The sequence below is a fragment of the Lissotriton vulgaris genome, chromosome 10 (assembly GCF_964263255.1).
Source record: "Lissotriton vulgaris chromosome 10, aLisVul1.2, whole genome shotgun sequence".
Taxonomy (NCBI): domain Eukaryota; kingdom Metazoa; phylum Chordata; class Amphibia; order Caudata; family Salamandridae; genus Lissotriton; species Lissotriton vulgaris.
The window spans coordinates 764,497,629-764,524,519 of NC_141698.1; the positions used below are offsets into that span (position 1 = coordinate 764,497,629).

The 26,891-nt window shown below is 44.5% G+C and overlaps 1 protein-coding gene across 1 annotated transcript in view; it reads left to right on the forward strand.

Annotated features, from left to right (window-relative positions):
- The window catches only part of LOC147688771 (sperm microtubule associated protein 1-like), a 58,952-nt gene extending 38,067 nt beyond the window's left edge, over positions 1-20,885 (forward strand). The window contains exons 2-3 of the mRNA XM_086939970.1: positions 15,660-15,759; positions 20,397-20,885. Coding sequence (XP_086796096.1) covers positions 15,660-15,759; positions 20,397-20,548 — 252 coding nt within the window. The 3' untranslated portion in view covers positions 20,549-20,885. The remainder of the gene's footprint in view (positions 1-15,659; positions 15,760-20,396) is intronic.
- Positions 20,886-26,891: the final 6,006 nt, after the last annotated feature.

Below are 26,891 nucleotides of genomic sequence, written 5' to 3' on the forward strand. Positions count from 1 at the left end.
TTTGGAGAATTTCTCGAAGATTCGTCAGACAACGCCAACGTATTAGCAAATCAAAAAAATGCTTTTCCTATGGAAAATAGGTTCTAAATATATATATATATATATATACACACACATACATTATCAAGTCCCCTGTGCCAAAACATGTTGCATGAGCTGATGTTTTTGTCCAGAACAAATGATATATTTATTGCAAAGACCTGAGTGTTCGCGTTCGCGTTTTGATTCATTTAAAGCGTCTTTTGGATTTAATCCAGGACCCGCTCCTGGGCATACCCTGCAGACTTAAGGCCCAAAAGCAAAAGACACACCGATGATGGACGGAATGCAGAGCAAATCAAACATTGCCCCCCAGTAAAGAGATCTGGGTTAAGTACATAGTTCTTTTGCTCACCATGTTTAGACCCAGCCATATGCAAATCTGTCTTGACCCGTTGAATGGAGCAGCCATCAGCAGCGTTCTTTGTGAATAATTTTATGTATATCTATAGCGATAGATAGATAGACATAGATATGTGTGTGTGTGTATATATATATCTATATAGATAGATATATATGTATATATGTTTATATATATATATATATATATATATATATATATATATATATATATATATATATATATATATATATATATATATATATATATATATATATATATATATATATATATATATATATATATATATATATATATATATATATCACGCCAGTAGGTAGTTATAGTTAGGATCTACTTTCCATAGGAAATCCGCAACATTCTATTGGGAATAACTTTGGCGCCGGTGGACGAATCTTCGCGAATTTCTCAAAGTAGGTGGCCCGCTCCGCTCCGCTCCTTCCCTGAAAATGTGGGGGGGATTCATCAAGCGGGGGCCAAGATAAAAGGGGGGTCCCAAAACGTGTTTTTTCCATGTTAATTTCCATAGGGCGGTCGAACTCACTTTTAGCCCGAACGGCTGAATGGATTTCCACCAAACTTGGCAAAATTATAGGGACTGGTAGCCCGATGTGCCTTTGCTATGTCTCAAGATATATGCTCCAGTGGTTTTTACGAAAATTATCTTTGAAAAAATATATATTGGGCTACATTGGGCTATATATATGTTAGAGCCCAAATGTAGCCCAATGTAGCCCAATGTAGCCCAAAGATGGCCACCAGAGACAAAAAAAAACAAATGTAGCCCAAATATCAGCCAGATGTAGCCCAACTATAGCCCAATGACAGAATGTCCCGGAGTGTTCTAAAGAACAACTACAGCGCTAACAGTCTTACTTATAAAGTGAGACTTATAGTTAGGAATTAGCATTTAAAAAACCTTTGAAATTCACTGAAAAACCATAGGTTTCACACCAGTTATAGTTAGGAATTAGCATTTAAAAAACCTAAGAAATTCACTGAAAAAAACATAGGTTTCACACCAGTATAGTTAGGAATTAGCATTTAAAAAACCTATTAAATTAACTGAAAAAAACATAGGTTTCACACCAGTTATAGCAGAGGTCTTCAAACTTTTGGATGCCGAGACCCCCCTTTCAACATTTCCAAGCGTAAGGACCCCCTCCTGACAAAAATTTCGAAACATCTAGGTTATGAGGAAGGTGAGGACCAAATTATGCGACAGGCTTCACTAAATTGTGTGAGTAGAAAATGTAAATATTGTTCTGTGATGCTGCGTATTTTGGGGTAGCATTGCTTTATTATTTAGAAGTGTTTTAAACACAGTAATACTGAGGAAAGATTTCACCCCATCAGTACCGGTTTATAACCAAAATACAGCAATTAACATCAGAAAGATGTCTAGTCAACCTCTGTGAAGGGCCTCCCAATCCGCAGGAAAACGCGCTGCCACATTAGAAGCTCACCTGGCCATGGCCAGGAGCAGCAAGGGTGCATTCAAACTGTGGTGGTCTTGTGCAGAGTTAAGCAGTTTACCCATGCCCCTTTCCTCTCACCCCCTTCCTTCCATCCCTCTCTTCTCTCCTCTCCCAACCCCGGATCCCAGGCAGATGGTTATTAGCCCCAGGACACCTTTTGGTAACAGTAGCGCACTACAAATGTAAATAATAGGCAGAAGCAGGGGATCCACTAGACCCGTACTTCGGGGGGGGGGGTTAACACTCCCAGCCAGGGCTTGTCCAAGCACCGGTCGCACACGGTGCAACAGTCTTTCCACCTTCTCCATGAATTCCCTCACTACCACTCACCAACAATACACCTCATCTCTCTATAGCACCTGTCTGACAAACATTTCATTTTTTATAGCGCTACTCATAGTTTACTCACACTCAGTTCTGTGATGTGCATGGTACATCTTCTTTGTACCAGGCACTTTAACCTTCTGCACTGTGGGGGGGGGCGCTAGAGGGCGCCGGACAAGATGGCCGCACTTGCGTGAGGCTCTGTCCAGACCTGAAAAAATTCGCTCATTTATCCTCAAATTCCCGTGCCTGCAGCCTGTAAAAACGCCGAGAGCACCCCACTGACATCGGGGGTCGGCGGCGACGTCTTTTCCCGGTGCCTGCTGTGGCTGTGTAAGCCTCTGTGAGCCGGGTCGCCCTGCACCGCGATCGCGCTGGTGCGCCTCCCGCTGCTGCCCGGCTGGTGAATACCGCTGCTCGTGCTGTCCCAGGGGTGCGGAGTCGGCAGCCTGCGGGGGTGAGACGGTGAAGGAGCGGAGCGGCGGAGACCCACCGGAGCTGCTGCGGAGCGGACCGGACCCGGCCTGTCGGCACTGGTGAGTGGGGCGGGGCTGCACGCAAGCCCGGGGCTGCGGAGGTGGCGCCGGGCATGACTAGGCCGCGCCGCGCGAACTAGGGCTGGCGGGGGAGGGGCGGAGGTGCTCTGGTGAGCGGTACTGTCGTGCAGGCGGCCCTGGGTGTGAGCTTGATGCCACGGGCGGTGGCGGCGGAGAGGCCCATGTGATATCGGGGCAGTTGGGACCCTGGGCTACCTCGAGACACCGGCGACCTGCGGTGCGTCCGCCATTAAGTGCAGAGGCGATCCTGGTCGGCTGACTTTGGCTCCCAGGGGGGCTTTCTACAACAACACAAAGAACTGAACAGCGAGCACAAGTGGTGGTGAGGCTCTGCTGTACTTCGTTTGAGACTCTGCTGGGCGCAGACAGTTAAGCCGCGGAGTGCCTGAAAGTGCGTCGGAGTGTGCCTCTAGTTCCCTCCACGGCGGGCGTTTGGACTGCCTGCGCTTCCCTGGGGTACACGGGGCGAGGCTGGAAGTGGCGCTGGCTGGTGCTCTGGACCTGCCCTTTGCACATAGCCGGACATAGCTGTGTCTCTGCTGACGTCACTTTTTGAGCTGACCTAACTGCCACCATGGGCAGGCAGGACAGAAACCAGCCGAAAATAACATTTGACACGAATAAAAAGTCTGCGCACACATCCTCGCAAGCGCCTGCTGACCATGATCAGGGGGGGGCTGTGGGAGGCGCCCCTAACCTGGAATCCACCCTGATGGCCATGCAAAAGACCTTGCAGTCAATTGAAGGGACCATGGAATCTGTCAACCACCGCCTGGATCACATGGCGGCGCAATTCGACCGCCAAAATGAACGCATGGGGGAGGTAGAACAGAGAGTATCTGCCACAGAAGATGGTCTGGCCACAGTCTCTTCCAAAGTGTTCAGCATGGAGAGGGTCTTGGCGGTCATACAGGCCAAGAACGAGGAATTGGAAGGGAGGTCCAGGAGGAACAATGTGAGGGTCACGGGCCTGCCGGAATCCACAAATGTGGGGCGCATGGAAGACTTCATGGAACGTATGCTTATTGATATTTTCGGGGCTGATCACCTGTCCAAAGTCTTTATAGTGGAGCGAGCCCATCGCTCTCTAGCCAAGCGGCCTCCACCTGGAGCACCACCGCGCCCGATAGTAGCCAGGATTCTCAACTACAGAGACCGTGATACCATCCTTCGGCTTGCAAGGGACAGGGGGACAATCGAATACCAGGGCAACAAGCTCGAGTTCTACCCCGACTTCACCATGGCGGTGCAGACGGCTCGCAAGGAATTTACCGCGGTGAAACAGATGCTGCGAACTGAGGACATAGCGTATGCCATGCTTTATCCGGCGCGCCTGCGGATCGGACCCCCTGCGGACAACAAGATATTTTCCTCCCCGAAGGCGGCCATGGACTATGCCAAGCAACTGAAAAGGAGAGCTAAAGGGCCGAGGGAACCTCGGGACGGAGAAGATGGCGGGCAGGAGGAGGCCGCCTGATCTGAAACTGTGCAGTTGCCTGTGGAGGGGGCCATGCTGCGAGGCGCTGAGATATACTGCCTCCACTGTCGTTTGGGCGGTTATAATTGCTGAGTCTTTGGATCCCCCGGGTCCTGCATTGATCTACTCAGTGACTGCGTACATTCTGGATGGGGGAGCATACTACCTGATGGGGACTCTGTGGTTTACGCTGCACTAGCCCGTCGTGGGTCACTTCTCCTCTGTGAGCATGACTAGGCCGGGCTGCGGCCCGCTGGGGTGGTGCGTGGAGTGCATGAGCTGCGATGCGCATGTGGTGCCCCCATTTGCCTGCGAGTCCTGAACTTGTTACTGAGGGCCTGGGCTGGAACACTTTTGACATTGTGCCGGGGGATATTCAATTGCCTGATATTGTACTGTTAACGGAATTGGTTTGCAGGTACGGGGATGTAGCTCTGGATAACAGGTCTACGCTTTCGTCCGTCTCTGGCGTGAGTGGAGTGCCACTGCGCCCCCCAGGACGGGAGATCCCCACACGCAGTGGTTGATGTTACTGGGGTTTGGGGTAGGGGGGACAATGGGATTGCTTTGGCATTTGGGGCACGCTGAAGTGGGTGGAGGGATGGGGGTTGGGGTTCCGGGGACTGTTGGGGGATTGTTCTTATTCCTGGTCAGGGAAGTGTGCTCTTCGTTGATGTTGGATTATGCTTGGGTGTGCTGGTGCTGGAGGGATCGCTGTAGCGAATGGTCTTACTCCCTTTCTGTGCTGTTGATGTCTCTGGGTGGGACTCGGGCATGGTCGCCGGGGAGGGCCTATTATGTTGAGGGTGGATTGCGGGGTTGGTGTAATGGAGAGGGGGGGTAGGATTAAATGCATAACGTGGAATGTGCGGGGACTTAATAGGCCGCAAAAGACCAGACAGGTGCTTGCCTTTCTGAATAGACATGGGGTGCAAGTGGCATTCCTACAGGAAACGCACCTTCAGGGGAAAGCGGCAGATAAGGTGGGCAGACAGTGGGCGGGGGTGAAGCTGGCCACGAACTATTCTTCCTATGCAAGAGGGGTGATGATCCTGGTAAAGAGGAATGTTCCATTTGTACTGTTGCATGAAGACATTGACCCGCACGGTAGATACGTCATAATGCAGGGTAAATTATATGGCACACTGGTAACTCTGCTCAATGTTTATGGACCAAATGTTGATGACCCTGAGTTTTACGTTACTCTCTGGAACAAGCTGTATTCACTTGCACCTTCAGCTATCATTTGTGGGGGGGATTGGAACGTTACTCTGGATGCAGAGCTAGATAGGAAACAGGATAGAACTGCTGTGCGTAAGAAGGCGGTGGATGCGGTGTGCGATGGTATGGATGGGTTGCGGCTGCTGGATGTGTGGAGACTGCGAAACCCGAGTAGGCGGGAGGGCACATGCTACACCTCAGCACACGATACGTGGTCGCGGCTGGACTACTGGCTCACGACACGGGATGTCAGTGGTTGGGTGGTGAGTGCTGACCATCTGCCTCGCACTCTCTCTGATCATGCGCCCGTTACGTTAGTGCTACGGCTCCCGTGTCAGGTTCCCGCTCCTTTCACTTGGCGGCTTTCATCCGGGGTGCTGACGGATCAGGTGTTGTCTGAGCGACTGAGGCAGATCATAGAGGAGTTTTTTACTAATAATGTGGGGTCAGTGGACAGCATGGGTACTGTTTGGGAGGCCTTCAAGGTGACGGTGAGGGGAGCGTGCATTGGGTTGAGGTCGGGGGTGCTCACGTCCATTAGGGACTCCATGAGTCGATTAGAGAGAGAGTTACGTGTTCTGGAAAGGCGATTGGAGGAAGGGACAGGGGGCACGGTCCTCGCTGACATTCGTACGAGGGTGAATGAATATAACGATCTGGCGGACCAGGAGGTAAAATTCCTCTCTAAGACAGCCACGGCCAGGTATTATGGCGAAGGGGGCAGACCGGGCAAGGGCCTGGCAGACCGGATCAGGGAACCGTGGGCACGACACTGCACGGTGCAGGAGATTGTGGATCAGGGGACTGTGGTTACTAGCACGGAGGGTGTATTGTCCTGCTTCGCCAAACATTATGAGCAGCTCTATGCACTAAGGGACACAGCAGATGAGGAAGAGGTGAATCGCTATTTGGAGGATGTAGCCTTGGTATGGCTCTCTAGGGGGCAGCAAGAGTTCCTTATGCACCATGTCACTGAGGCAGAATTCAGAGATGCAATAGCGGCCCTACCTAGTGGTAAAGCGGCTGGTACGGATGGTTTGCCCTCCGAATTTTATAAAACGTATGCAGATTTACTGATCCCGCAGCTAGCACAGGTGTTGGAGGAAGCATTTGACTGCGGACAATTGCCGGCAACCATGAGGGAGGCACTGCTGGTGGCCCTGCCTAAACCGGGTAAACCGCCAAATCAGTGTGATTCATATCGCCCCCTTTCACTTATGAACACCGATGTGAAGATTATTGCGAAAATATTGGCCACGCGGTTGCGGTTGCTGTTGCCTGTAATGGTCTTACCGGATCAATCGGGCTTCATTCCACTCAGATCCACTACACATAATTTAAGGACGCTCTTCGCCGTACTGCACCTGCTTAAACCTGAACTGCCTGCAGCTGCGGTCATGCTGGACGCGGCTAAGGCCTTCGATTCGGTGGCCTGGAAGTACATGATGGCTATCCTGCACCGTATGGGGGTACCCTTCTTTTTCACGTCGCTCATCGCCCTCTTATATACTGCGCCCATGGCAAGGGTCAGGGTCAATGGCCATGTATCTTCCTCGTTCCCGGTACGGAGAGGGACGAGACAGGGGTGCCCTCTGTCTCCATTACTGTTTGCCATCATGATGGAACCACTGGCCTGTATCTTGCGCCAACGGTATGCTGAAGCTGCATTGAAATTCCCACTACGAGCACTGGCGGTGTCAATGTACGCGGATGACATGGTCCTGTATGTCAGGGAGCCGGCTCTTCACTTGAATAACATCCTACGCGAATTCATTAAGTTTGGTAGACATTCTGGTCTCACTATAAATTGGGACAAATCAGTGATACTGCCGCTCACGGAGGCAACCTGCCAGACTCAGCTGGAATTCCCCCTGGAGTGGGCAACTGAGTCCGTTCGGTATCTGGGGGTCTGGGTGCACAGGGACAGTCAGGAGGTGGTCCGGGCCAACTACGGTGTTGCTGTGTCCAAACTGGAGGATCAGGTAGCGCGCTGGACTCGACTCCCGTTAACTCTAGCTGACCGCATATCCTTAATAAAAATGGTGGTGTTACCAAAATTCCTCTACCTTTTCATAAATATTCCTATTCTACTAAAATCGCATTTCTTTGCAAGGATAAGATCGCTCCTGATAACTCTCACGTGGGCTGGCAAGAAACCGAGAGTGACTTGGGAGGTACTGACCAAGCCGTATGCGCTGGGAGGGTTCGCCCTACCGGACATGAGGCTGTACTATCTCTGCGCACAGGCGCATTTTATGAGTTATTGGTTGAATGCCCCACCATACACCCCGCACGTGGCACTTGAGGCGAGTGCGGTTCTGCCGTATCCGCTGAGGGCCATGGTTGTTAACAAACACTCGGTTTTCGAGAAGGGAGAGATAGACGCAGTGAGGGTTACGGCGACGGCTTGGGAACACCTTGGTCGGAGGGCGGCCCGCCTGCCACTGTATGCTCCGTCTATGCCATTACTGTACCATTCAGGTATCTCGGTCACTGGGGAGATCGGAGGGTTGCATGTCTTGAGGGAAGCTGGATTGCAAACCATGGGGGACCTCTTCCCTGGGGCGTCGTTTCTCTCCTTGCAGGATATGACAGCTGGGTTGACTAACACGTGTATGCCTACCTTTATCTATGCCCGTCTGCGGGCGGCGATAAAGGATTTATATCCGACATACCCGGAGGAGCCTCCGGCGCTCGGGGCATTGCAATTGATCTACGCAGCTAAGGACAGGGCTAAATTGATCTCTAAATTATACAAGGCTGCGCAGGAGGATGAAGGAGGGGGGGCGGACCGGGCCAGAGCACGATGGGATAGAAATCTTCCTGACCCTCTCACTGATGACGAATGGCTTGAAAGTTGTACGATGACGGGAGGGTATGTGATAAATGGCAACTTCCGTCTCTTGCATTATAAATTCCTGCATCAATGGTACTACACACCGATGCAATTAGTGAGATATGGGCTTCGCACTGTGGCACGTTGCGTGAGATGCGGCGCGGAGGATGCTGACTTTATACATCTTGCTTGGGGATGCCCGAGAGTGTATGATTTTTGGAAGGCGGTGACTGAGTGCCTCACGGTCATGACTTCCGTTGAGATTAAACTTGATGTGCGGCTCTGTCTGTTGGGTATAGCCTCTGCGGTAGCAGCGCAATCACGCCGACTAGTTGTACTGGCGCTCCAGTTGGCCAAGAGGAGGGTTGCTATGGGGTGGGGGGGAAGGAGGGCACCAGACTTGCAACTATGGCTGAAGGATATGGCTTACTGCAGAGACCAACTGAACTGTTACTATGAGGGATTGCCGGAGAGGTCTCGCCCGCGGGACATATGGGCTCCATTCACACTGTATGTCTTGTCTCTGGATGACTCCGATAGCGAAAGGAGTGCGATTGTTGGATTGCCGGACCATGAACATGTATCGGATTGAACGTTGTTTGTAAATGTTGGGGATGACTGCGTTATGTAGGGTGATTGTGCTATAGAGCTCTGGATGTGTTGGCCATTTGATAAGGTGGATGGAATGGGTCGGGCCGCCTCTGCCGCCCGGCTGTGCTCTGAGTCTAGGGTGGGAGATCTGCACTGCGATCTCTATGTTGGCCTCGCCCTCTGGGCCGCGGTCTGCACCAGCTAAACCTTGAGAGCTGTAGCTGACCACATAGTGTGGCTCACTAAGACCAGGAGTGGGGGGGTGGGGGGGAGTTGAGGTTGTTAGTTTATTAACTCTGTTCTACATAACCGAAAATGAGACCGAGATCACATGAGGGCTAACGGCTGACGTCAATGTGTGCTTTGAACGCTGCATTTGGACCATATTTGGTGCCTACAGGAACTCGATCTGGGGCTGTGATTGTAACACTGAACTATATTATGGAGTTCAACTGTGACTGTATGGTGCACTGATAGCGGCCGGCCCTGACAGTGGGTTGTAGGCGCTCCGCTGTGTTTATTCATGATGTGCAATAAAGGTCTACCAAAAAAAAAAAAAAAAAAAAAAAAAAAAAAACCTTCTGCACTGTGTGGGTCACAAGAGTGCCCATGTGACTGCACAGTGAGCAATGCAACAGTGTGAGAGTATGGTAAAAGGAGTGACTGCAGGGTGAGTGAGGTGACCATATGAATTTGGGTTCGGCTGTAAGTGCAGAGTGGGACGAATTAGTGCATGGTTAGTGATGGCCTTGTTAAAGAGAGCTACAGATTGAGCAGTAAGGGGGGGACAGGTGAGTGGAGTGTCACATGAGTGCAGGGTGAGAAGTGTGCTCGTGTGACTGCAGGGTGAGGTACAGAGTGAACAATGCAAGCGAATTTTTAGTGCAGCGTGATCACTGTGAGAGCAGGGTGAGCGGGTTAATGTTGTGAGTGCATGGTGATCAGTGTGAGTGCATGGTTATCAGTGTGAGTGCATGGTGATCAGTGTGAGTGCATGGTGATCAGTGTGAGTGCAGGGTGAGTGGGTGAACAGTGTGAGTGCATGGTGATCAGTGTGAGTGCATGGTGATCAGTGTGAGTGTATGGTGATCAGTGTGAGTGCATGGTGATCAGTGTGAGTGCATGGTGATCAGTGTGAGTGCATGGTGATCAGTGTGAGTGCATGATGATCAGTGTGAGTGCATGGTGATCAATGTGAGTGCATGGTGATTGCTGGGAGTGCAGGGTGAACTTGAAAGTGAAGGCGAGAATGAGAAGTGAGTAGTTTGAAAGCAGGGTGCAATCCCAGAAACTTGAAGCGTAGGGTTTCAGATATAAGTTAAACTATTGCTATAATGGCATTAATCAGGGTTCGAGGGTGGAGGAAATAAATAATGTGCTGATCCTGCAACAAACATCCAGTCTAATGATTAGGGTTACCAGCTCATTATTTTGATGGCCCAGAAATAAGCAGTCACCTACATCTGTATTTTTTTTGCACTTATCTGTGAATACTTAGAACAGCAAATATAAATAGAAAGCACTTTTAATTGTGTTCTAGGGATGCCTCAATGATCCATGACTAATAATTAAAGAAAATAAAGACAGAAAAGTCACATCACTAATTAATACATACTTTTTTATTTATAACTCAATTTGGTGTCAAGAGCAGGCCTCTGCAGGATCTTTAAACAACACATAGCAGGCATGTTTCTTTTGGCAACCCAACTTTATTTTTCTTTTCATTAAATGCATTCTTCCACTACAGCAGTAAGTGTAAAAATACAAATGTAAGGAATAGGCAGAGTGGGGGCCCAAGGGGTACCGGAACCATAAAAAAACTAAGCTTTGGTAATCATTTAACAAAGGCATGTAAATATGTTAATGGTCTTTAAAGACCTGTGAAAAACTCGGGCCGGAGATAAGACCCCAGACACTGCCCAGCCGAGGCCCCAGGAGCGCAAGCTGCACTGCAGCAGCCCGGGCTGAGACACAGGATGGGGGAGGAGGGGGGCTGAAGCCCTGGAGGCCAGGGCAGAAGTGACACTGTGAAGGCGCGACCCCCTTTGCATCGCTCCACGGCCCCCCTGGGGGTCGCGCCCCACAGTTTGAAGACCCCTGAGTTATAGTTACCTGGAAATTTTACTGACATAAAACCATTGAAATTCCCACGTTATAGTTAGCTGGACTCACTATAACTTGCGCGCCTGCAATGCACTGCTAATGACGTCACATATTACATCACTCATGACATGGTCAGTGACATCACTCATGACATCACTGATGACACCATCCTTGTGAGAAAGTGACAGATATCCTTTCAGTGTAATGTAACCCTTGAAACACATATTCAAAAATAGAAACTAACATTTTCAAAAAAATGGAGATACCCATACCAGTTACAACAACCAATTCAGTAATTCCACCATCTATATACACATCCACTCATTCACCAACAGTTCTATATAGTCACTCATACATATACTCACTCATCATATGTAGTGATACACCTATACATCCTGTTACACACCGACAGTCATCCAAAAGTTACTCACACATGCAAATAAACTATTGAACATCCATTTATTTGCATATACAACTATACACACACTACCACCTTACTTCTAAGGAAACTTACACATACTTACTCACTTAAACAATCACTTATAGAAACACATACTTATTTAAACAGGAACTCTTACAATCTCTCACTCTCTCATATACTCACTTATATACATCAATACTCACATATACTAGATTAAAACATATCTTGTTACTGATAAAGACACTAGTGAGACAGTCATTCACTCACTAACACACACATATACACACTCATCCACCCATACAGTCCTGCACATATGCTGTCTTCAAAACACATACAAACAGTGAGTCAGTCACCAATCCATGCAGCCACTTATACACAAAGTGAAACACTGATACATATATTACAATATTTAAAAGTTACTCGCTAATGTATGTATTCACTAAGATACACTTAATAAGGCAGTTAACCGATCAATTCTTTTAAAAAAAAGCATCCATTTACACACTTATTTAACCATTTATTCTTCCATCGTTCTTTACAAATACATATATAAAACATATTTATTTTTCAGAAAGACACACATTCACGGGATGGTGTCATCAGTGATGTCATAAGTGATGTCACTGACCATGTCATGAGTGATGTAATATGTGACGTCATCAGCAGTGCATTGCAGGCGCGCAAGTTATAGTGAGTCCAACTAACTATAACATGGGAATTTCAATGGTTTTATGTCAGTAAAATTTCCAGGTAACTATAACTGGTGTGAAACCTATGTTTTTTTCAGTGAATTTAATAGGTTTTTTAAATGCTAATTACTAACTATAACTGGTGTGAAACCTATGGTTTTTTCAGTGTATATATATATATATATATATATATGTATGTATATATATATATATATATATATATATATATATATATATATATATATATATATATATATTCACTGAAAAAACCATAGGTTATAGACCATATATAGTTAGGGATTAGCATTTACAAAACCTTATTTTACTCGCACAAAACCATTGAAATTCCATATATAGTTAGTTGCACTAACTATATATCGCGCACCCGCAATCCATTGCTAATGATGTCACATATTACATCATTCATGACATGGTCAGTGACATCACTGATGACATCACTGATGACATCTCAAATGACATCACTGATGACATCACTGACATCTCATTTGACATTACTGATCACATCACTGATGATATCATTTATGTGATAATACAATGAACATCTTCAGACTCTAATATAACCTTAGATACAATCAGTATAAACAGACACTCACAGACTGTCACTTATCCATGGAGTTACTCACACACCTACTCAGTCATGCAAAAGATTAATCACACCTCCATTTCCTCAACTATACAGTTATACACACCTTACTTATTCAAACATATACTAACACATATTTACTCTCTTATACAATCCCTGATACAAGTTCACAATGATCGATACAGCCACTCTCACATTCACTAGCTCTTATGTTCAGTTATTTATATATGTCAACTCTCACATGGACTGTGTTTTACATATGTACTTACTTTGACATGTAGCACTGAGATATCCATTCACTCACCAATACACTCATGCAGTCAGTCGACCGCCCATACAGCTGTTTCCACATGCACTTTTGAACCCATACATTTAGTTAATCAACTGCTCACACATCTATGCACAGAGTCATACACCTCCCAGCCACCCACACACATACTCAGTCTCCCATACAAATACTTGGGCAACCATTCAATAACCCATATAGTTACTCATATAGCTACTGATTTAAACATGCAGCAGTTTACAGAACAACATATATAATGATTGCCAAATTAAGACAGTTTAGTCACTAACCCATGCACTCAGTGAGACACATTTAATCACTCACTCATACAGTCAGTCATGCACCTACTAAATCCTTCAACCAGACACTTATACATCCACTCATTCTTCAATATGTAAGACATATTTTAACTTTACAGAAACATACAGTCACTGGGTGTTGTCATCAGTGATGTCATCAGTGAAGTCATTTGAGATGTCATCAGTGATGTCATCAGTGATGTCATTTGAGATGTCATCAGTGATGTCATCAGTGATGTCACTGACCATGTCATGAATGATGTAATATGTGACATCATTAGCAATGGATTGCGGGTGCGCGATATATAGTTAGTGCAACTAACTATATATGGAATTTCAATGGTTTTGTGCGAGTAAAATAAGGTTTTGTAAATGCTAATCCCTAACTATATATGGTCTATAACCTATGGTTTTTTCAGTGAATTTTCAAGGTTTTGTAAATGCAAATTCCTAACTATATATGGTCTATAACCTATGGTTTTTTCAGTGAATTTCATTGGTTTTTTAAAAGCTAATATCTATAGCTGTAAAATATATTCTTTATTACGTGACGTATCACGTAGCCCGTGAGACGCCTCATGATGCATCGCATAACCGTGACGTATCGTCTCTGCAGCGCAAACCAAACCCGTAACGTAAGCGCGCCAGAGCACGCTTAAAGATATATATATATTTTTTTTACCTTAATTAGACAAAATCCACACGTGCACATATCACAAACGTTCCAAAAAAAAACAATATGTCGGACTCCCATTACGCTGCCAGTTAGCTGCCCGGTTAACGTACCGGAAAGCACCTCTACCGCGAAAAATCGCAATATTTTTTTCTTTTGCCCCGCGGGCAACTTTAATAGCCCCCTCATCAATCCTAGGGGTTCACCTTACCCCTTTCCTTCATTTACACCTTTTTTTTTTCCACCTCTTGTCTCTCGATCTCCAGACTGTTTACAATGTTAACAGCCAATCAGCTACTCCTCAGACTCCCGTTACGCTGCCGGTTAGCTGCCCGGTTAGCTGCCCGGTTAGCTGCCCGGTTCGCGTACCGGGACGCGTCTCTACGGCGAAAAAATCTGAATTTTTTTTAAATTTTTTTTTTGCCCCGCGTGGCTCTATAATATCCCCCTCATCAATCCTAGGGGGTCAGAAGGGGTCTACCTTGCCCCCTTTCCTTCATTTCCCCCTTTGTTTTGGCCTCCTCTTGTCTCTCGATCCTACCGAGAGACAAGATGGCGGCCGCTCCGGACTGTTTACAATGTTGACAGCCAATCAGCTACTCCTCAGACTCCCGTTACGCTGCCGGTTAGCTGCCCGGTTAGCTGCCCGGTTAGCTGCCCGGTTCGCGTACCGGGACGCGTCTCTACGGCGAAAAAAATCGGAATTTTTTTTAAATTTTTTTTTTGCCCCGCGTGGCTCTATAATATCCCCCTCATCAATCCTAGGGGGTCAGAAGGGGTCTACCTTGCCCCCTTTCCTTTATTTCCCCCTTTGTTTTGGCCTCCTCTTGTCTCTCGATCCTACCGAGAGACAAGATGGCGGCCGCTCCGGACTGTTTAGAATGTTGACAGACACCAGAGAGCCAATCAGCTTCGCATCGCAAAGTTCCGATACGCGAAAAGTACGCGAACCGGAGCGCTGCCCGGAGCGCTGTTACAGATATATATCTTGTTTAAAACGTTAATTTCTCAAAATTCACTGAAGCACATATATTGAGACCTAGCAAAGGCACATCGGGCTAACAGTCCCTACAATTTTGCCAAGTTTCGTGCAAATCCATTCAGCCGTTCGGGCTAAAAGTGAGTCCAACCGCCCTATGGAAAAATGAATGGGAAAAACGTGTTTTGGGACCCCCCTTTTTTCTCGGCCCCCCCTTGAAGAACCCCCCCCAAATTTTCAGGGGCTGCTCAGAAACAAAATGTGCCATTTTCCTGAAAATTTCAGCCAATTCCGTCCACAAACGCCAAAGTTATTAGACATAGAATTTTCAGAAATCCCATAGGGAAAAAATCCTAACTATATATACCTACTGGCTATCGCCAGTAGGTAATATATATATATAAAAAAACACATATCTACATATATATTAAAATATGTGACAACCAACTCCACATAGGTGTAACTCCCAGTCATGCATGTGCAAGTCAAAATTGTTTGTGAATTCCCACTCATAAATTAAGACCATGTGTAGGTTTACATCCCGATCTTGTGAACTGACCCATTGAGCTCTTTACAAAGTAAGCTGGGGCTCCCTCTTTTATCAGTATTACTACCTTTTTATTAAATTGATTTTCTAAACTGCTATATTTCCTGAAACCTATATACATCATTATATTAATAGTGTAAAAACAAAAGCAACATATATTTTTTCTTTTGGCAGGCAATGGGAGGAACATCAATCTATGGGAAACTTGCAGATTACTTTCAGCTAAAAGGCGCAGCTGCGCTGTACTTACAAACCAGGAACAAAATAGGGGCAGGTAAATGAAAGAAAATAACTTGTATTTATTTATGTTTTAATTGAACAACTGCAGGTAACAAGTACTGGCAATGCCAATAGTTCTGGCTTGTTTTAGAGGCATATGGTCTTGGTTGAAATGGCTGCATGTTGTTGTACTATACATTTGGATGTGCAAACAGAATAGAGGGGTCCATAGTCAACACAGACCACACCTATATGCAAATACACATACACACAGACAATACCCATACACTCAGAGATGGAGTCAACCAATGTACTAATGGGCACCCAAAGGTGGATTGATGTTGATTAGGTTTTGATGACTGTGTGGCTGTATAGAAGGATGACTAGATGATTAGATGAGTGTGGGTTTATATCGTGGTGGATGGATGGGTGTGGTTGAATAGGTTAATGGATGCAAGTGTGGGTGGAAAAATGAATGGTTATTGGTTAATGTTTGAATGTGGAAGTGTAGGTGCACAGATATGTAATTGGGTGAGGATCAATGATGTGCATTTGGGGATGGGTCTATAGATGCATATTGGTGGGTAGACCCAATTTCTCCCTTGAGCGTGAATACACTTTTAGTTCGAGATCACATTTAGGAGCAAAAATCCCATTTATGTGCAAAAACACATTTTAGTCGAAAACCACTTTTTATTCAAAGTAAGAAGAAGTGTGGTATCAAATCAAGGTGCTTAATCATTCTATTCACAGAGTCAAGACGTGAATGTAAGATGTTACATTAGGCGTAATAGAGCATCAGTATAGCTTCACGCGTGGTTGGCAGTATACAGAAGTGCAAAATACATTTTAGTCAACATCAACAAGAGTAGGAAACATGTTCTGGAACACAAAATATATTTGGGTGCAATATCAATTATAGGTGCAGAATCACCATAATTGCAAATTAAGTCGGATTGTGTTATCACATTCAGAAGCAAAATTAAATTATAGGTGCAAAATCGCTCCTGGTACCCATCCATTTTTATACGAGGAAGCTCATCATGCAACTCGACAGCCTTACTACCAAGAACGGTGTGTCCTGTCATGCTTTACACTTCTTCAGATCCTTCTTTCAAAAGAGAAGTCATCAGATGAGCATAGAAGACCTATCCCAAGTGTTTCAAGTTGCAAAGTGCTTTAAGGGTGTCACTTGTCCGCTATTCTATTTAATGTTTATGAAAGTCCCAGCATCACTCTGAGCTGAAGAATCTAACACTGACAGCCCACAACATCATTTAGGTGTCTAAGTCAGACCATAGGTATGAAAAATTGCATATCAACCACACTAAGGTGGGAAAACATTGACAAAGCCAATATATTTGGCCTTTAATATCCAGCCACAGAGTTATAAGCTTTGCTAATGCTTGAGTTTGGCAAGCTTTATTATTTGAATTCGAAATTATATAAATCTTTGCCGTTCTAAGGTGGCTGATTCCTTTAAAAAGAATGCGGCGGCTATGTTGGATGTCAAAGATTGATCAAAGGTGCCAAATACCTTCCAAGATTGCAGGTGGCTGCCTGCAGATGCATGGGCAGCAACCTTGGAATTGTTTTTGTTATACTTTATGACAAAACCCATTTAAAGATGGGTACCTATGCCTGCATATGCATGTGCACAAACGGGTAGCCATCTTGCAATGCCATGGCTACCTTTGCGTTTGCATACATGCATGCTCATTCACGAGCTGTCACCTTTGAATGGTTTCAGTCTGCTCATGCAAGGGCAGACATCTTTGAATAGTCTTTCAAATACTTTTTGATTAATAAATAGTGAAAACGTCCATTTCAAGATGGTGGCAATTTACAGTGCCTGCAAAGCATGAGCACACTGCAAGTGACAGTGAGGGCACAATAGCAGTGTCTGCTGAGTTGCAGGGACCCTGGAAAAGTAAAAGGTAAGGAAAAATTGTATTCAGAAATAAAGCACATGTTGTTCTATCAGTCCAGGTGCTTAAGTGTACTAGTTCTGTTGTGGACTTGTCTATTCCTCAAAAAATAAATTGCTGTCACTTAGAGGGGAGTCAATAACTAAAGAGTGCTGACCCATTTGCATCATGCTGTATAATTTGGTGGATTAAAGCAAAGTATGAATCACACTTTAACACACTAATGAAAAGTCTACTGACCAAAAGCTCGTATATGTATGTGTATTATATATTATTTTGAAAAGCAAAAACAATAGTTAACACTGTGTCATATACCAGATCTAAACATTGATGCACGTCAGTTTATCAATACATAAATATTTCATAGAAATGATCATAATGATAATTTTAACCTGCAAAATGCAAGGAATAACTTTGGACTTTCCAGCACAATCCCAGCTGGCTTTCCAGGAAAAAGTACCTTTTTAATCTGAATTAAGAGTCTTAAATTATCATTACACAAGAAGGAAATAGCTTGTGCTTATACATAGCTTGGTTAGAATGTGATAACTCATTGTTGGGAAAATACCGATAGAAGAATCCTACACGAATATATGACCTTACAATGCAAACAATTACAACGCATTCTTTTACAATGCAGTTTTTACATTGCAACTACCATTACATCGCATTATTTTACAACACGTGCCATTACAACTCATTTTTAAAAACTACCATTACATCGCATTGCATTATAATGCATATGATTACAACGCAAACCAATACAACCCACAATACTTTTAGGGCAACAGTAGGGTAAATGTTGGAGAGTGTAGGGGTAGAAATTACTATTCCCACTCCAGTGAGTGCATCAGTAGGGAAAGTGTTGGATAGCGTAGGGGCAAAAATTACTATTCCCATCTACCCTAAAACCCATACCCACCCTAAAACATAAAAAATTCTATTACTTACCTTATAGTGCTTTGTAATGGCATGCGTTGTGATTGTATGCATTGTAATGGCATGCGTTGCAGTGACATGTGTTGTGATTTCATGTGTTGCGATGGCATGCGATGTAAAGGCAGTTACGTTGTAACAGCTGAGTTGTAAAAGCAGTGCGATGTAATGACTGCGTTGTAATTGATGTTTCCCATCCTACACATGTCGCTAACAGCAAGTGGCCAAGATGTCCCATGGAAATCAGGTCCCATCCTTTCTTGCACCATATTCAAATTCCAATCCTACTTTACTATGCAATGAGGGGAATGGTAAAATGCGCTACTTAAGACCAGCCTTTGACTTGTCTCATTTGGGCAGAGTTTATGGTGGCTGGGAGGCACTTACCGGTCTCCATGATACATGCTTGGGCGTTTCATGGTACATGCTCTACCCTTACTGAAGAAGACCGCAGCATTCCCTGTACCAGGGGATATTGCCCTATCCACCTTCGGTGGAGTAAATCTTCCTGGCTGACCACGGAATCACTAGAAGAAAATGATCAGGTTTAGAGTAAAATGTACTACTTGATGTCAGTTACACATCAGTGGCCACCTTTATTGTCTGCCTCAGGAGGTGGCATAGTTTCTGTCATGAGGCCCCAGAGTTTCATTCAAAGCAAGCCTTTTAAGATCCTTCAAATCAACATAGTAGATAGAGGTAGTATGCTTTTATGCTTTACAGCTAATATAATACAGATCAACACATGAAGTGACCAGTTCTACTCACAGGAACCTTTTTAATGAATGTGATTGGTCACTTAAACATAAGTTCATGATCAGAGAACTTGATACTTTGGGCCCGATTAAGAGTTGGACGGATCTGGCAGGGTGCACACTCTGCACCCGTGAACACCGGCTCCTTGTGGAAACACCGGCCATTGGCACGCAATTTACAAGGCAATCACTATGAAATGGTTAAAACCAAGCAGATCCGGTATTTCTGAGTAATATCATGCATGCAATTCCCAATTCTGAGGGCGTTATCGCTCCCATTTAGCAGCTGCTTCAACCAAAAAGTAAATGGGAGAAAACGCCATGTTGGAGGGCAGGGCTGTGGAGATACCGAGGCACTGGGCAGGTCATTGGGGGATATTAGGGAGTTCTTTACTTACCCCCCTTGTTGTACCTGACGGTAAGTACGGGGGCTGTCCATCATAGGCCCCTGCCACTGGCTTTACTCTATCAGGTCGGTGTTGACTTTCACTCAGCGTTTCTGCTGGTGGGACGGAGGAGGTAGGGTGGCTGTAAGGGGCTGGAAAGCCATAGCAGGGCAGGGCATGGGAGGTCTAGTGTGGGGGAGCATTGTCATCTCCCGGAGGTGTTGCAGGGGTCAAGCGTGGGTGGGGCTATTCCTCTCCCCACAGGCCTTGCTCTTTTGCCACCAGCTGATGTGTTGAGTTTGAGTCTGCACCCAGTAAAACATTGACCGGTGTTTCCGGATCTGAAATTGTCAGTTTCTTTTTACAAACCTTGTAGTTTTGAGTCAGGAAACACTGGGCCGTTTAGAGTCAGCCAGGGTCGTTTTATTCCAAGTGTGAGATGCACAAATGACAGGCTGCTTTAGAACGATAACAATGCACTCGTGGTCATTTAGTGGCATGGAAACAGAACAAACAAGCAATGCTGATGAAATCGTATGCCTCGTATTAAAGCATTGTTTAAAACACAGTCAATAAACAAAGTGCACTCTGAGGTCTTGTTTACTTGCACAACACTCCTAGGCTGTAATTACTACAGCAATAGAAATGATGGACACAGCTTATTATATCATCTGTTTTTTTTGTCAGGTCACTCCTCGGAAAATTTAAAGGGACACAGTTTTGTATCAATGAAACCTATGTTCGGGTACAATGGTAGCTATGGATACAGAAGGAACGTGCCAACTCTGCGCAAAATGCCCTCATGTTTCGGACTCGTGACCAAGTCGGCGATTCATTGACGCATTGAAGGTTTTGCTGTCACACCTGCAACAAAATAATTTTCCTATTAATCATGTAATGTGTCTACAGGTGATGTCATAAAGCAATGCATAATGTAAATACAACATTGAATGTGCTACTTGTATACTCTGCATGGAACAAAGTTTTCCTGAACCTAATTATATGAAATGTGCGGTGTGTGCTATGTAAGGGAATCTAAAATTAGAATGGAAAAATTAACTACCTTGTTTTCCTGACTTGCCTTGAATTCGACAGATTGCTACTGGAACTGTATGCTGATCTAAGACTGGGCTGAGTCTTAATAAATACTCTTTTATGGGTAATTCTGCTATTTGACTTTAGAAGCTTCATGCTCCTTGATTTCACTCACTTTCCATTTGATTTCGAACTCTTCATGATTTTTTTATAAACTAAAACTCTGATGCTGATTCTGTAGAATAGGGAACTTATTCCCATTATGGGACACGTGTAACTACATTTGTTTTTGATGATGAATTGCTCTTACCAATATTCCTTTTCAGGCGATTTCTGTAACCTTATTTGATTGATGGACTAACTGAATAAAGATCAAAAATAGATAAAGATCATAACTAATCAATTAAGGGCTTATTCACAAGCCCCTGGCGCCGCCGGTGAGTCACTTTTTGTGACGCACCTGCGGCTCATTTTGCTGCCCCGTATTTACAAGGACAGGAAAAACGACCCTGAGTGGCTTTTACTGTAATTGTAAATACAGCCACTTTACACGCAGCACTTTGCGTGAAAGGGGCGTTCCATGGGTGTTGCTGTGGGTGTTCCCACACGCCACCCATGGCACCTAACACATTTCCAGATTTACAAGAATTCGTAAACCTGGAACTGTGTCTAAATGCTCACCTCCCTAGGGGTGGCGAAGGGAGCCGCAATGAGGAGAAATGTTTTCAATTATCCTAGTTTTTCCTCTTTCTATGCGTGCTGCATTCAGCAGCACACATAGAACGAGGAAATCACCTCTGGTGATTCTTTATATGCAGGAAGGTGTTCCTTCCTGCACATAAACAATCGTTAAAAAAAATGATGTTTTGCAAGTTTATGTGTGCTAATGCAGCACACATAGGAGTTGAAAAACACCATTTAGTTTATGTGCAGGAAGGGACACTTTCATGCACATGAACAATCATCCCTGTGACGCAGGCATCCTTCCACCATGGTGCAAGGGTGCCTACATCGGTGCATGGCAGCAAATTCTGCATCAGCACAGGGGAGAACACAGGGATCCATCATAACCTTGTAGCTATGGCTCATCCCTGTGCTTTTAAAGTGCTGCAGCGTGGCACAGCCAAAGTGCTTGCGGTGCCATGCTGCTGCACTTTCTTGCAAACGAGGCCCTTAGTGAGAAAATAAAATGTTAAAATGACAATACAACTCTCATCATTGACTGAACATAAATGGTTATTTAAGGTGTTTAACTTACTCCTTGACTCCTAATGCACAATTCATAGATCCATCGCAGGTGAAGAAAGGCATCGCACAGGAAGGTGGGCTCAACTTCGACTTAAATGACCTTTTGAAATAAAATTCGAGACCCAATACTGCGCTATCATTTGTAAGGGACTAGAGTGCATAAACTGGACCAATGTCAGCGATTTTGCATCTGTTGTGGAAAATTGTACATCACTATAGCGCAATTTTGCATTTAACGACAATTGAAAATATTGTTATGCCCTGGTAAATTAGAATTAATATATTTTTTCACTAACTGACCAGGGTAAGCATCAATTTAAAATTGAGGTGGGGAAAAATACTTTAAGTGACACAGTTCTTAATACATTACATTTGTATGTTTTTTAACCAGAGCAATGACGTTTTTTTCATGATTTAAAAAACAAAAATCAGCGGTAGCAGAATAATATGCAAAGTTTTGAACAACCAACCTAAAAACCAATTAATTTATTAATAAATGTGATATGTAAAAAATGTGTGCACCTGATTTATTTTATTTAAGGATCATGAGTAACATGTTCACAATGATTCCACAAAACAAGTCCAAGAGCAAATTATTTATCCATTTACATTTACCTAACCTTAACAATTAAGCTTATAGCTCCAAAAATGGTGATAAAACTATGTCAAGTTTACTTCGGTGTTACTTACTTTTGCATATTAACCTTTAAAAAGTATATTTTTTAAAATAATTTTCATTGGACTATTTTGATACAAACTTTCTGTTTTTCAAAATATTATTTCTCTAAAAATAAGGACTACTATTCCTGAATTCAAAAAGACAATATCTGTAAAACATTCGAGCTGTTGCACATATAAGAAACGGGAGCGAAAAACACACCTGGACCACTAGGAAGTATTGCAATACAGGGAAGAAAGGACTGACTCTTTATATACTTTGCAAACAGGAAATGGAATCAGGAAACAAGGAAAACCATATTCGATTGAGAGCCCTCCGATAGACTGTACAGGTTTGGTGGCCATCTTGGACTGGGCACATATACTTGTGGAGAGATGTTGAGGACACAGAATTCCCTAGGAAGAAATTAAATTCAGGGGCCCCCTGAAGAGAGAAGATGGTGGTGTGGAACATCAAGTCAACGGACTGGCCATTTGCAAGTAAGCCTTACTGAAAGCAGAGTCTTCCCACTGATTCTCCTTGGTGCTGACTCGTGCTGCACTGGTTACGTATCCCACTCACCCCAGGCAATCTCAGGGAGTCACGCCAAGTAGGACACTAGTACCGCGGCATCTTTAACTGAAGAGGGGTTGCTTTGGAAGGTGTCCCACTGTAGCCTGAGGATGAGCCAGTCTCTCATCAAGCTCCTCCCGTGCAATGGAAGAAGGCTCAGAAGACTACTCAATAGATGAGCAGAATCCTCAGCAGTGGGCTTGTTGCTGTGCTAGATACCCTCAGAAGGGAGCACAACACTCTCATAAGGCTTCTAATATGCCCCTCTTTTGTCAGGAGGCCTGAAAGGTCTATCCAGCCAGTCTTTTATTACTGACAATATAAAATTATTCTACCTCTAATAAATGCCTCAACCAATTCCATTTAAGACTTGCTTCACATACTTTCATTGGATAAGGATAAACTGGGCAAAAAGGCCTAGAATCAAGATATGACCTAACATATCAGGAAGATGGGTCTTGAGGCCTCATTCACTGTGTGCATGAATTTGCCAAACCTATACCCATGAAAGGAGATACCATTGCCGGGCATACACAATGCCAATGGAGCAGGACCCAGAGAGCCACACAGTCCTTTGAGGTTAATAGGATATGATGAAATAGTATTTTATGTGCAACATGGTAAAGGAGAGTTTGGGTCCCATAGAGTAAGTCATAAAATCCAAAATGATGAATATACCATCATCAAGCCAGATATAATCACAAAATCTATACTAATAGCATAGATAAGGCAGACATAATATACAGAAAGCAGTGGTGCTGCAACAAGGTTCTGATTGAGGGTGCTGCCATCAAAGTTACATCACTAAGGTTATAGGAACTGTGAAAAATGCAGGCGTGACTCGAAAAACAAATATAACAAACGAGCCATGTACATTCAGCAGGAGAATGGTAGGGATGAGGTTTGTAGGTAGTGGTACATTTTGGAGCATACTGTTGCAAATTACTAAAACATTGGGGCATATTTACAAGAACGCAAAGCCGCCGTAGCATCAATTCTTGGACATTACGGCACTTTTTTTTTATCTTCTTATTTACAAAGTGCCACAAACTGCAGTTAGTGGCACTTTTCCATCATAAACACGAAATTTCACTATCAAGACTTCTGTAAGCAGGACTTAATGAAAAGGAGATGCAAGGTAGACGTTCCCATGAAAAAACTGCTGCCAACTACAGTTTGCAATATTTACAATGAAATTCCGGTACATTGATACCCCCAAAAACTACAGCTAAGTCCAGTTAGCAGCAGTTTTTTAAGACCAGAAAAGAGCTGGTCATAAAAATGGTGCAAATACACCTGCATATAAGAAAGACAATCCCAGACCCTCATTGGCAATCTGAACGATGCCATGGAGGTACTTCTCTTGAAACTTGGAGCTCCAAGAAGACTAGCACCACAACCACAGAGGCAGCGCTCCAGAAGAGAGCGGGTCTACGCCAAAGGATCACCTTTATTTACCTCCAGCCAGATGAGGTGATAGCCCATTACAGACTAAAAAGGTCCTCCATCCTGCACATACTCAACCAGAAAGCTCCAAGGCTGCAGGCCCCATCTCAGCACACACTAACATCCCTCCACAGACCAAGATACTTGCTGTGCTCCACATGTTGGCCTGAGGTACCTTTCAACCCACCACTGCCAGAGTGACAGGAATCTCCCAGGCATCCTTCTCAAGGATCCTCCCCACTGTCTTCTTGGATGCCATTATAAGCCTGACGCAGCAGCACCTACACTTCTTCAACACTGCGCAAGAACCACTTGCCAACAAGCAAGGCTTCTATGCCATTGCTGATTTTCTGCATGTGTTGGAGCAATCGACTGCACCCATTTGAAACTTGTGCCTCCTGCAGACCCTGCACACATACACCGCAACAGGAAGCACACATACTCACTGAATGTACAGGCAATTGTGGACCATCTTGGCCTATTCATCAATGTTATTGCCAAGTTTCCAGGCTGTGTGCATGACTCATACATCTTCTGCTAATCTGTCATCAACCAGCGGTTCTACAATAGCATATGTGGAATGGACTGCTTGTTGGTGAGTACAAACTGAACACACCAAATACCTCAAGTCAACAATCATGTAGCTCAACTATGTGGGAATGCACAAGTAGCAAATTGAATTCTGCATACATTGTAACTGGGCCAACTACATAACACAAACACCTAATGCCAAAGAACAGCACATATGTAAGTAGGCCCAACAAGGGAGTAGGCTAGAAATACTCTCAGAAACCACTAAATAACTCTAGGAATACAGATCTTGCAGGACTCATCAGATGAAAATCGCAAGGACTCCATGCAGCATGTGCCCCACAAGACATAGGCTTGCGTATGCTGCATTCATTCTGAAACAAAGATATGTGCCATCTGTACAACAAGATGACAGATCACTCTGCTATCTCCTGCGCTGCGCCATGCACAGTATGCACCATGGTGCAAGGGTGGCTATGTCATGGGGAGTAAAGTATTTCTACATGAAGGGACTCCTAACTGCACACAACCAATCATAAAAACGTGACTTACCTGTGGTGCAAGGGACTTGTAAATAACCCCAAAGGTGTTCTGAGGTACCCAGACATCCTGACAGTTATAACATGGAGGTAATACGCAGGACCTGACCAATGGCATCATGGGGATGTGTAGGCTGTAAGTATAGGCAATTCAATGACAGTGATGCAGGTCAATTGTATGTACCACAACATGATGAAGTAGAAAGTACAAAGATGCGCAATGGACACAAAATAAAAAAAGCCCACTCTGCAAATACATCAGGTCTAAATACTAATGAAAACTTCTCTCCATTTTCTGTTTCTGGTGATCAAGGATTTCACCATGGCTGATGACCCCCATCAAAGTGACCCACACACAATCCCGGAGAGAATACAATGTGGCACTGGGACGCACAAGGGCCATTGTGGAATGGACCTTCGGAGTCCTGAAATCAAGGTTCTGCTGCCTTGACATTTCAGGTGGAAGACTCCTGTACAGGCCTGAACTGGTCTGCAAACTCATACTGGTATGTTGCATTATGCAAAACATCTGTGTACGGACCAACACACCGGCCAGAAGACCAGGAGAAGCAGAACAATTGGGAGGATGGGCAGGACGAAGAAGGTGATGCAAGACTCACTACTGCTTCTGCAGCTGGAACAACAAGGAGGGGTGCCATCAACCGCAATTTTTTTTCATAATCCCTATTAAAAAAAGTCCTGTCACAAATATTTCTTTCAACCAAAGTTTAAGCCTTGTCAGTTTGCAAAATAAAATATCACTACAACAATGTTGTGTATGCTTGGTTTGTGACTTCAGGAGGTAAATAATCATGTAAAGTCACGTTAACAAAACAACAGTGTCATACAGATGACTCACATAGCAGGGAATATGACAACAATCAAAGAAAGAGTGGGAATGGGACAATGTATTGGGCATCTGAACTTATGACTGTATATTTTTTTCTCAGTGACAATCAAAACTGTGTGTTGTGTCTTCACAGGAGCACAATCAGGTCTGTTTTCAAACAAGAGTGTAGTACAACATACAATGTGTGTCTGATGCATCATTGTAGCTGGAGCCACATAGCTCTAAAGCATTATAAAAGTTGAAAAACAACATATCTTTGAAGTCCATGCCAAAGGAAAAAAGGTAACTGAAAATAGTCACAA